Raw genomic sequence first — 11972 nt, 5'->3', positions numbered from 1 at the left:
CCCCCTCCAAACTTTGTGAGCTTCTAATCTGTCATATGTACTTAAACTTTCTTTTGTCCTTAAATAAAGGTATTGGCTAACACCACAGTGTTGAAGCTAAGTTCCTGTGGTTTATTATGAAGTCCACAGTTAAAAGACAGTGTACAAGATAATGCAATTATAAGTCAGGGTTAGGAACAGAGATGTGTTTAAATAGTTTAAACAGGCTTAAATTATTATTTGATTTTTCTCTTTTTTTTCCTCAGGCTACAGTTCCTCTGAGTCACCTTATCAATGCCTTTCATTCACCGAAAAGCTCCACTACTGCTGCCAGCACAGCATCTGTACAGCCTGTCCAGAGGGACACCTTCCCAGAGCATGATCCTCAGAAGAGTGAGGTACCTGTGGAAAAAGTGGTGGTTTGCTTTTAACTGAATCAAATCTGAATAATACCAGTTTACGTAAATTTAATATTTGACTTGTTTAATAATGTAATGTGACTAAATGAAACAGACTTAACATATAGAATGTAACCTTTTGAGAGAACTTAAGTAAGTTGGTGACAGTAAGCATTCTATGAGAATACAGTGTTTCCTTAATAAGAAATAAAGCTAGTAGTTGTCTCAGTAGTAATTTGCAAATGAGGAGGGGATTTGTTTTCCATTTCAAATTAATGTTTCTTGCTCTAAAGTAACAATAACTTTTAATAGAATCACAGAACGGTTTGGGTTGGGAGCGACCTTAAAGATCATCTAGTTCCAAGCCCTCAGCCATGGGCAGGGACACTCTCCACTAGACCAGGTTGCTCAAAGCCTCATCCAGCCTGGCCTTGAACACTTCCAGGGACGGGGCATCTACAGCTTGTCTGGGCAACTTATTCCAGTGCTTCACCACCCTCTCCATGAAGAATTTCTTCCTGATATCTAATCTAAACCTCCCCACTTTAAATTGAAACTTGTTACCCCTTGTCCTGTCACTACAGGCCCTTGTAAAAAGTCCTCCTCCCAGCTTCCTTGTAGGCTCTTTCAGGTACTGAAAGGTGCTATAAGGTCTCCCTGGAGCCTCTTCCAGGCTGAACAAGCCCAACTCCCTCAGTCTGTCCTGATTTTTTTGAATCTTCTCCCTTCCCTGTAGCATTTCAGTGATTTTTCCAAGCCACCATTAAGCTTAAGTAGGGAGGCTTGATCTATTCCTTCCAAACCATGTGTAAAAGTCAAATGATGTTTAAAATGTATTTGACTTATTTTGAGTATATGGACCAGAAGCAATCTACCCTAGCCTTTAAAAAGGAATACTTTGGACACTTAAGAAGTCCATTTTAGACTATAAACTTTGAATATTGTGGTATTCTGGTTGCATCTAGGAATCTGTTCTAAAAATGCTGCTTTTGACATTTTATTCAAGTATTTTTCATGTAAGTCTTTTTATTGCAAATCTAGTTTCACCTTGAGTAGACCTACATAAAGCTGATACAAAATTAATTTCCCTAATTCGTTTCGATAATCCATATTGTTCTAACAGTCAGGTGTCTGCAAATACGTTTAGAATTGTTTGTCATATTTACTTCTCAGTTAAGAAAATGTTACCACAGAAGCAGTATTGAGGGGCTAATATCTATTTTTAAAGGGTCCAAACCAATATGTATTTTTAAAACATAATCTCCCATAAAAAGCTTTCTTACTGTCTGTCAAATACACAGTGAAAATTACTTTGGTCAAGGTTACTTCTTCAGTAACTCAAGTGTATGTGCCTTCCCTCCTGGGCTTTTTCCCATTGTTTCTTTTGCTTTGTAGGAAAACCCAGATCCTAGTACTTACCCTTTTCCCTATAGGAACTTTTGCCTTTTATTGCGTGTCTGTCCAGCTCGTGGCTTGTTAAGATTTTAACTCTGAGTATAGTTTCTAAATACCCAGTCTTTGTGCTGCTGCTCTGTCTGCGCTAGCTGAAAAAAAGAAAAGAGATGGGTCGATTTTGCTGTTTGCGCTCTTAGATGAAAGAGAATGGGTGGATATTACTGTACCTCTTTCCCCCTCACACTGTTTGCTGTATCAGAAAGAGCTGGAAAACCAGTTTTAGTTTTTTTTTTTTCCTGTGCCTGCTTCAATCGGGGAGCAGGAAGGTGGTAAAAGGACTGACTTGGGAAGGAAATATACTTGTCATAAATGTACGGTGACAATGCAGCTATCAGTGTGCTTTCAAATGGAAAAGTTATTCTGCATTGACAGTAGCAACTATTCTTTCTTTAATAGTGTTCTTTCATTCATTTGTCTTCATTTAGAGTGGGGTTTTTTTTATTTCAGTCTGAACTGTGAATACAGATGCTGTATTGAGCCAGAAAGTTAACTCAGTTATTCTTAATCTTTTTTCCTTAGGCAGTCAAGTAAATTTTGAACACTTATTTCTGTTTTGCAGTCTGTACGTAATTTAAGAGACCTGGGATTGTCTGACTTGAAAGCTAACCAGTTCAAAGAATTGGTGAACAGGTTGCTTCCTGGCTACTGCGCCGAAAGCAAAGTCTCTTCGCAGTGGCACACATCGTACGTCTCTGCTGAGTCCTTCTTTGAAAATAAGCATGGTATGTTTCAGAGCAAAGTGCTGTTGAGAATGGATGAGAGTTAAGATTATTAAGTTGAACGCAGTCATTTTATAGGTCAGTCTCTTGTGTTGTAGATAACTCATAGTTTAAAAAGTCTTTAAAAAAGATAGTATTAATATTTTTTTTTAAAATTGTATACCGCTTTTTTCTAGAGTGGTGCTTTCGAATCTTGGGAGTTTTAGAAAACTCAACCCAGGTTTTGGAACTGTTTTTTCAAATTCAGATTTGAAGTTGGCTGCTATTAAACTAGTCTGAATGTAGCTGTAGTGCAGTGCACAGTCTCATAATGATGAGCCTGAGCTATGAATTTTCTCTCTAGTTTCACCAAGCAGAAGAAAATAGATTTTGCTAATCTGTTAGTGTAACACAGTCCTGAACGTCTCCAGTTTACATTAAGTTATTCCTCTTTTGCTTGAAGCAACATTATACAAGGACATTAATTAGAAAGGAATTCAGGGTGGCAAGCTGATAATAGTCCATGTAGAGTATTTCATTGCTGAAATAAACAGTGGTTCCTTAGAGTTAGAAATGTTTTGTTGGGACTAGTCTTAAATAGAGGAAGTGAGGCCATTGTAGATGCTCAAGAACATGTTAGAAAAAGCAGCACAGAGCTGACATTTGAAGTACTGCCTGTGTAGTTGGGAGAAAGACCATAACAGTAATATCTTGGGCCTACTATTAGAGGTGATGTGAGAGATAAAAGAAAAGTTACCCCAGAGGCAACTTCCTGGAATGTGAAGGAAAAGGTTGCAAATGCTTCAGAGGTTTGACAGATTAACAGGCATGCTCACCAGACCAGTGGTTTCATTCACAGTTGGAAAGGCAAGGTTATGGGTGGAAGATGCCACAGCAAGGGAGGTGCTAAATCTTCAGGAATGTCTTTCGGTGTAGGTGACACTGCATGCTATGGATGACTGTTACTGTTGATACGTGTATGTTGTGCATAAATTGAGGAGAGTATTTTTTTAAACTAATGTGCTCAAAACTATGTTGCATTAGATTAGCCAATATGCAGTATTGTAGAAGACCTGGAGATATACAGCATTGTAGAATTAACAGCTAATATTTTTTTCTTTTTCCCACAGTTCCTCAATATTTCAGTTGTTAGCTTGTAAGCTGTTACTGCAATCATATAACTTCAAAAAATTCAGTAGGAACTTTCAGGGTTCTTTTTTTGCTGTCCTAGATATATCTAACTGATGTAATAAGTTTCTCAGAATATGTAAAATAGACAAAAAACCCCACCCTTTTTGTGATTACATCAGCTCCTGAATTAACTACGGAAGGGAGCACACGTAGGCTTGGCCTCAATTTTTTCTGTCCGTCCCGAGGTCTCCAGTATTTCTTAAATAATTCTTGCCTGCCAAATGAGGATGGGTTCTGTGAGCTTTTGGTAACTAAACAATAGATAAATGACAGTCCTTTTCTCTTGCAGTCTGTAGCATGCTTGAAGTAGTATCTGCTAATATTTTTTCACTGTCATGCTTTTATTCTTGTTTCTGTGTTGCATGAGGACTGTACAATGAAGTAGACAGTGTAGTTGAAAATGTTTTCATACTGTATATATGGTCTGTTCTAAAATGCTCGTCAGCAATCTGTTCTTTAAAGCCTTTGAGACTGACTGACTGGTTGAAGCTGAAGGAGCAGCATTCTTCAGAGTCTTTGGATCCCTGTCTAGTCTAGCTGTTTTTCAGCTCTGTACACATGTGCAGAGTTTTCCCTCCTAGATACAGCTTCAAATTCACAATTCTGGGTACCAGTATTTTTTAGAAGTTCTAATTAGAAAAAAGTCTGGTATATTGCAAAGTGCCTGACATAGGTTAATGCAGGGAAGTTAACTGGGTACTGGTAATGGTTAATTTATGTGATTACATTTGCCTGAAGTACCACGGTAAAATAGAATTAATCTTTCTCAAAGAAAAACCAACCTATGTGAGAAGTAACTTTTAGTTGCTGTTTAATATAGGGTGTATTTACACTTTGCTGTATCTTTTTACAGGTTTTGTGGATCTTTTCAGTGTTTTACGCTCATCTTGTTTGTACAGACAGCATCCTAATCCCCTCCACAATTTCTGTTCAGACGTTCGGTGTTGGCCAGGTATAAAACAATAAACTGCACTGTGCTTAATCTCTATAGCATTTTTTTATTCTGGGAATGTATTTTTAGTTTTGTCTTAGAGGTGTCACTCAGGAAATACTGGTAAACTTCCAGGAGCAACTTTATATTGATATTAACCCTTTTGCATCTGAGTAGTGTGCTTCCAGAATTAATTAGTAAACACGGTGTAACTATAGAATCTTGTTCAAAGATGTCAGTATTGGCGGATCGTATTCTTAAAAGGTGGTAGATGAGCTGACTACTTTTGAATCAACAAGTATGTTGAATCTAGTATTCATCCAGATAAACTTTCTGAAGTGTTTGGTGGCTGGTTTAAACTACTCCTATATGTATGATGGGTGACAACAGCACTGCCTGAGCAAGAACATAATCAGGAGCTCAGGGAGTTTGGATGTTGTCCTCTATGCAGTTGTTCTGATGCTACATCTGGATACTGTGTCTGGTTTTGTGTACCATGGTTAAGAGAGAAATGCTGATAAAATGGAGATAGCCCAGTGATGGGCCCTAAGAAGGGTGCAGATTTTTGAGCATTAAATACATGGGGGAAGGATCTGAGGTTTTAAAATTAGCAGAGGAGAAGGCAAGGAGCGATCAAATTGCTATGAGAGCCATATTAGTTACCCTTCTCTTCTACACCTCAAAGAAGAGGCAACCATGGTTAAGAGAGAAATGCTGATAAAATGGAGATAGCCCAGTGATGGGCCCTAAGAAGGGTGCAGATTTTTGAGCATTAAATACATGGGGGAAGGATCTGAGGTTTTAAAATTAGCAGAGGAGAAGGCAAGGAGCGATCAAATTGCTATGAGAGCCATATTAGTTACCCTTCTCTTCTACACCTCAAAGAAGAGGCAACAATTACAAGTTTTTTCCTGCTGGAAAATTTCCACAATGAGAATGGCAAAGTTCTGAAAGAGATTGTCCCTCTGGAGAGGCTGTGTTATCTTAGTCCTTGGAGATTATTCAGAACGGAGCTGGACAAGCTACCTGATCTGATAAGTTAGACCTTTTTTGAGCAGGGGTTTGAGTAGATCACCTCCAGAAGATCCTTTTCTGTAACAGAACGCTTTGTTAAAACTATATAATTGACAGGTACTGCTGATTATTTTAAAATAGAGTAGTGAAAGAAGGTAGATATTCTTGGCTTTGGTGATTTATGGGGTTGCAATCTCCATCGCAAGGGTTCTGGTGTGATAGAAGATGACATACAGTGCCGTAAGCTCGTTTCTTCTGTCAGTTTCTAAGTTAACAGCTCGCCTAAGCCATTCCAGATGTCTTCAGGGCACCTTATCAGCTGAACTTCTGGACAAAGCTTATCTTAGAGCAGGAACGTTCATTCCCATCCTTTCGGATTAGCTTCTGAATGTTTCATCAGCCTGCCTGGATTTAATTCCGCTGTGTGTCTCTTCTGTTCCCTGAGACAGTGATAGGGTTGGCCAATTACCTTCAACTCACAACATGAAGTCCTGATTATGTTAACAAAAAGAATGTGTGGGAAAAACCTAGTGTGAAACAGTAAGCAGTTTGCTTGCAGATTCAGATTACAGACATGGTTCATGGTCACATAACTATCCATTCACAAGTATCTTTTCTATAGTTTTCTGAGTGGGTGGGTTTTTTTACTTTTTGTGGTTGGGCATCTTGAGGATTGCAAACAGCAATCTGTTTTTCACTTTCTGCTGTGGATATGTTGGGAAGACTGTGTTCAGTTCAATCATGATAGGGTTTTTTTTTGTGTAATAGTTTCTGAAATTCCATAGGCTTTTTATTTTTGTAGTGGTAGTATAGTTTCTAACATATATTTATTATTACTCCTTCAAGTTTACATACAATCACGGAACTTTAAGACATTGAGATCAAGAGCAAGACGTCTGCAATCAACGTCTGAACAGTTCACAGAAACAAAGAGTTCACTTTCTTCGCTTTTGAAGGTAAATAGGAGTAACATCATGAAGTTGTTTTGGGCTTATTCAGACCATCTCTCTTGAATGAATCTTCACAATTTACCAAAGGTAAATTGTAAAGGTAAATGAAGTGTGAAAAACAAAGAGTTCACTTTCTTCGCTTTTGAAGGTAAATAGGAGTAACATCATGAAGTTGTTTTGGGCTTATTCAGACCATCTCTCTTGAATGAATCTTCACAATTTACCAAAGGTGTTTGCTTCACCAGTGTGAAAAAATTTCTTGAGCTGATGACAACATACTGTTTTTCTTACTAAGATGCAGATTTGCTTCATACAGCATCAATATAAAGATCATTTGAAATTTTTAGGAGAGTATTTTCGGAGTATAAAAATGCTTTTAAATTCTAGAAATAAAATTCTTCATATTCAGGTTTTGCGGCTTTGCTTAAAATAGCTTGGAGTGAAATGAAGTATTCGTTTAAACAGAAACACAGCTAGTTTAGCATAAAAGAAAGAATAGATTTTTTTCAAGCAGTTCAACATGTGATTAATGTTTTAAGAATAGAGTTACTTGGGGCTAGTACATTTTTAAGATACAACAATTTAAAATTTGTGGCCCATAAAAATACCGAAGTTGCTTACATACTGTTAATTCAGCAGATAACTGTCCAGGCTTGGGGGTAGCAAAGCACCTAACAAAAGCAAGTTAACCTAGGCACTTTGCTTCTAATTGGCTGTACAAAGTCAGGCTAATTAAAGCATTTGATCTTACTGTGTGTGTAAACTAGCTTTGAACTCTCCCCTTCTTCTTGGCATGTGTGGTTTATTTCATCTGTGGACTAGGTATACTGTGGTTGAACATAAACCAGAGCTAGTTCCTTGCAGTGCTACTTCTAAATTTGGTAGGGCAAATGAGATGTATTTCATCAAGCTCTCTCAGAACTATACTTAGAGAGATATCTCACATTGGGAAATAATTTGTTGATTTTGTGAAGCAAAAAGCTTAAGCTAGTAACTTCCATGGAATCCAGTGTACAAAGCTGGCTGTATACAAGTCTGCCCTAGCCTGCATTTTTTTGTTTGGAATTGGGGCCCAGGAGGGGTCTGAACCTGACCTGTTCAGCCAAACACAGGGTGCCCCTGCTGGAGCCATTGTGATTCCACACTCAGGCTACTACTGCCTTTTGTCATCTAACTAACCCCACAGGACCTGAATTATATCCTGCTTTTACTTTTACTGTTTTCCTCTCACTCATGCTAGCCAGGTAGTAAGTTAAACTGTGTGTCAAAACTTAGTGTGTACTAACATTGCTGTGGAAAATATTTTAGGGCTTTATCCTGAGAAAGAGAAGAATTGATGTGGAAAACTTAGATACACTAATGAAAACAAAAAACGTCCCCGAGGCGCACCAGGATGCTTTTAAAACTGGTTTTGCAGAAGGCTTTTTGAAAGCGCAGGTATTCCTGCAAAAAACGCTTGGTAAGTTGTTTTAGTTCATGTGTCTTGTCTTTGCATTCAGAAAGTGGTTTATTGCAGCCCATATTAAAACCATGTTTTGTTTTCTTTTACAGATTCCCTAAGAAGATCACGTTTGCTTTCTTTCTTTCTCTTTGTTCTTTGTTTTTATCTTGCTATATATTCGTCATTTTTACCTGGGAAAGGTTCCTTTTCTGATGCTGGTTAGTTAACTTTTTTCACCCCCACTGTTTCACTTGTGTTGTTTCTTCCAGCAGGTTTAGCACAAATTACACATGTTTTGATGTTGTGGTTGTTTTAGGATAATACTTCAGTGTACTGACAAAAGAGAAGAGTTGTTTACTGCTTTTGGCTAGAAGCTTTCAGACAGTAGTGTGACAAAATGTTTATTATGAGACAAAAAAGTTGTCTTTTAGTATAATTATTGGAATTCTTTTGGTGAAGGAGTTACATGGAACCAAGCAGGGAAGTTGTCACTGTTCACCAATTGCATATTTGTCTTTGAATTTAGATGATGCATTATCTAGTTTAGCAGTAGGCAAAATGGTTTGATTTTTATATGAAATCACAGCCTAGCTTATAGCGACAAGGTACTTGCAAGGCCAAATCGTTGTGTTGAGAAATCTGTAGGAAACAGCAGAACAATCAAAGGCTGAGCTGATGTAAATAGGGAATTTCACCTTCATGCTAAGTCATCACCTGGGTCTCGATTAAGTTAGGGTATGCACGGAAACACTGAGGGCGAACTTCTGGCTTTGTGTATGTGCTTTTGGATGCAGGGCTTTCTGTACTACGCGTGACTAAAAAGCACTTGCATCACTGCATAAATTGCAAATATTTGAAAGATTATTTTTTTAATAAATTTTACCCTTGCTGGGTACTTGTAAATGGAAACATGCCCTTTTAACAGGGCAGGTGTAAAGATAGTGGCTGAACAGTATGCATTCAAGTGCAGAGTTCAGGCTTGGAATGAAACGGCTTCGTTTGTAAATTTGTTCATCTGCTGTTTGCTGTTAGTGCGCTTTCGAACATCGAGTATCTTTGATGCAGCAGTTGATCCAATCCAGTTGAAAAATGTCACCTTCGAACATGTAAAAGGGGTAAGTTCAAAAGTAAAGTGTGTGTGAGTTCTTCCTTAACTAATCATTGTGAGCCTGAAGAATGTCTTACTCTGCTCAAGAAGTTTCTTTGTATGAACTGAAGCCTTATACATACTGGCCACTCCAAGATCAAGATGGGTTTTAACTGCTCTTGTTCTATTTTATATCTGTGTGGCATTTAATACCTTATAGAAGGTGCACTCTTTACTTGCTGAATCACATTTTTAAATGTTAATCTCCTTTTAACTAATCAGACTAATATATTAATGTAGCATTTCTGAATCTGTACTTATCTTGCTGGTCAGGTCTTGTCTTGAACTGTTTGCTTATTCCTTCAGTATTCTTAACTTTAGTGTTTACTGATTCCCATGAATGGTTCTAGAAAATAGCTTAAACAAAACTCATGGACACTTGGTATCCACACAGATTCTGTGGTACACTTTTACCTCCTCTTTCTGTTGTGTGTTTTCGATCAGTACACAGTTAAAGGCTTCGTCTCACCAACAGAAAAACCCACAGTATTTAATAAAGCCTAGTTGTATTTTGTGGCATGTTTTTGATGTGTAGGTTGAAGAAGCTAAACAGGAATTGCAAGAAGTTGTGGAATTCCTGAAAAACCCACATAAATTTACTGTACTAGGAGGTAAACTTCCAAAAGGTAAGAGTTGCTGCTCAGCACAAGTGAAAATCATATGTAGCCATGGCTGTCTTTGTAGCTTTTGTTCTGTGCTGAATGACTAACAGCCTAGCTTCTGAATGGTTTTTTCCTTTAATCAGGGAGTCAAAAAAGTATATAACCAAGATGGGCGTAAATACTACTGTTGTATGTATTGGGGAAAAATAGTGAAATAATGTTAGACATAGGTAGTGGATTTCCTTGTTTGTTTAAAATACTTGAAGAACAAATGGATCTTCAAAGAGTTGCAAAAGCTTCATTATTAAAGGATACCTTTACTTTGGGCTGGGGGAGTAGAAGTTAAGGTCGCATGCTTCCTGTCTTACCTTCAGTTCCCCTTATGTAAAAACTGGTCATTACTGCCTGCTCCCCAGAAAATTAGAGGTATCTGAGATATTTAGATAGAAGAGGCAAAGGTGCTCGAACACATCTTACACTGGGTAGAACTTCAATAACCAGGATAATAAGCTATGGCAGTGTAAAACAGTGATTCCAGGCAAAAAGCCTTTCAAAAGTCAAACCTGTGTTTATCATTGTTAGCAGCCTTCTTTCCAGAATCAGTATTTCCTTGAAGTCCCAAAGAAACCTTTTAGAGATGATGTACTGAACTAGAAAAATTCTCTGATTTGTCACTGAACATAAGTAGTATTAAAAAAATATTTACTGATGAAGTTATGCATAATTGGTGTAATGCCTTTTGGAGTAGAACTTTATTTAGCCAAGAGGTTTTTATGTCTGTATTTTTCCCTCCCTCCTTTAACTGTCTCTATAAGGATATCTTTTTTTTTTTTTAATAAAAGCTAATAGCTCCCTGCACCAAAACTTTTAATTCTGTTGTACCTTTTCTCATATGAGAAAATATGTAACATAAGTTTAGCCTTGAAGACTTACCCAAGATAATGCAAAAATGTTCAAAAAAGAACCTGTATTAAGCAAATGAATATGCTGGGGTTAGACAAAACTTCCTGTGTCTTCTTTAGTTTTTAAACCAATAGTAGTCCTTTATCTTGAAAAGCAGGGGTTTTATGTAACTGAACTCTAAAAAGCCTTCATTTCTCCCGTATGGCTTTCAGTACCTTTAGTGCTTGCTAACTGCTTTAGACAATGCATTTAAAGGGATGATTAAGCTTGATCATAGTAGAAGACCAAGTGCATCTGAAATATGTAAACCTGGTAAGTCTGTGTCTGTTAGTGGTCTGCACTGTTTGAAGTCATCTACTTGGAATGATTTAATTTAAAAAAAAAAAAGTTCCACTTCGATAAACAGGTAGGAATATATCAATTTGAAGATGATTAGGGATTCAGCTGCTAAACTCAAAAGGAATTTTATAGAATACTTCAGGCTTCAGTTTCTTTTTGATAGTCTTGGAAGTCTTTGCTGCTGTTTAAATATGAATCAGAGTGTATCTAGATCTGTTAGAGGAAGCTTCTTCAGACTGTAAGTAACGAGCAGTATCTGAAATGGGATAACAGCTTTTTGAAGCCAAGTGTAAAGTATTTCTTCTAATGCATTGAAGAAACAGTACCTGTATGATAAAACTGTGTGGGTTTGGTGGTTTTGTTGTTTCGGTTTTTGTTTCTTTTTAGGTATTCTCCTAGTTGGACCACCTGGTACCGGTAAAACTCTTCTTGCACGGGCTGTAGCTGGTGAAGCTGATGTTCCATTCTATTATGCATCTGGATCAGAGTTTGATGAGATGTTTGTTGGTGTAGGAGCTAGTCGCATCCGAAGCCTATTCAGTAAGTTAAATATTTGTGGTTTTGAAATACTTTCACATGGGAGGTGCCATCTGCAAGCTTATCCTCAGCAAATTTGCACACGACACCAAGTTGGGCAGGAGTGTTGATCTGCTGGAGGGCAGGAAGGCTCTACAGAGGGATCTGGACAGGCTGGATTGATGGGCAGAGGCCAACTGTATGAGCTTCAACAAGGCCAAGTGCTGGGTCCTGCATTTGGGTCACAACAGCCCCATGCAGCGCTACAGGCTTGGGGACGAGTGGCTGGAAAAGGACCTGGGGGTGTTGGTCGACAGCCAGCTGAATGTGAGCCGGCAGTGTGCCCGGGTGGACACGAGGTTTAGTGGTGGTATTAGCAATGTTAGGTTAACAGTTGGACTTTATTGG

The 11972-nt window shown here is 38.0% G+C and overlaps 1 protein-coding gene across 1 annotated transcript in view; it reads left to right on the top strand.

Moving 5' to 3' along the window:
• Window positions 1-245: 245 nt before the first annotated feature.
• The window catches only part of YME1L1 (YME1-like 1 ATPase), a gene marked incomplete at its 5' end in the record, with an annotated part of 19858 nt that continues 8131 nt past the window's right edge, over window positions 246-11972 (top strand). Inside the window, 9 exons of the mRNA XM_010152988.1 lie at window positions 246-377; window positions 2392-2554; window positions 4575-4673; window positions 6513-6622; window positions 7925-8075; window positions 8168-8275; window positions 9090-9172; window positions 9740-9830; window positions 11436-11588. Of these exons, the coding sequence (XP_010151290.1) occupies window positions 246-377; window positions 2392-2554; window positions 4575-4673; window positions 6513-6622; window positions 7925-8075; window positions 8168-8275; window positions 9090-9172; window positions 9740-9830; window positions 11436-11588 (1090 nt within the window). The remainder of the gene's footprint in view (window positions 378-2391; window positions 2555-4574; window positions 4674-6512; window positions 6623-7924; window positions 8076-8167; window positions 8276-9089; window positions 9173-9739; window positions 9831-11435; window positions 11589-11972) is intronic.

The sequence above is a fragment of the Eurypyga helias genome, unplaced genomic scaffold (assembly GCF_000690775.1).
Source record: "Eurypyga helias isolate BGI_N326 unplaced genomic scaffold, ASM69077v1 scaffold4696, whole genome shotgun sequence".
Lineage (NCBI taxonomy): Eukaryota > Metazoa > Chordata > Aves > Eurypygiformes > Eurypygidae > Eurypyga > Eurypyga helias.
The sequence above is the reverse complement of the archived record's forward strand: the minus strand, read 5'-3'. Positions and strand labels throughout refer to the sequence as shown.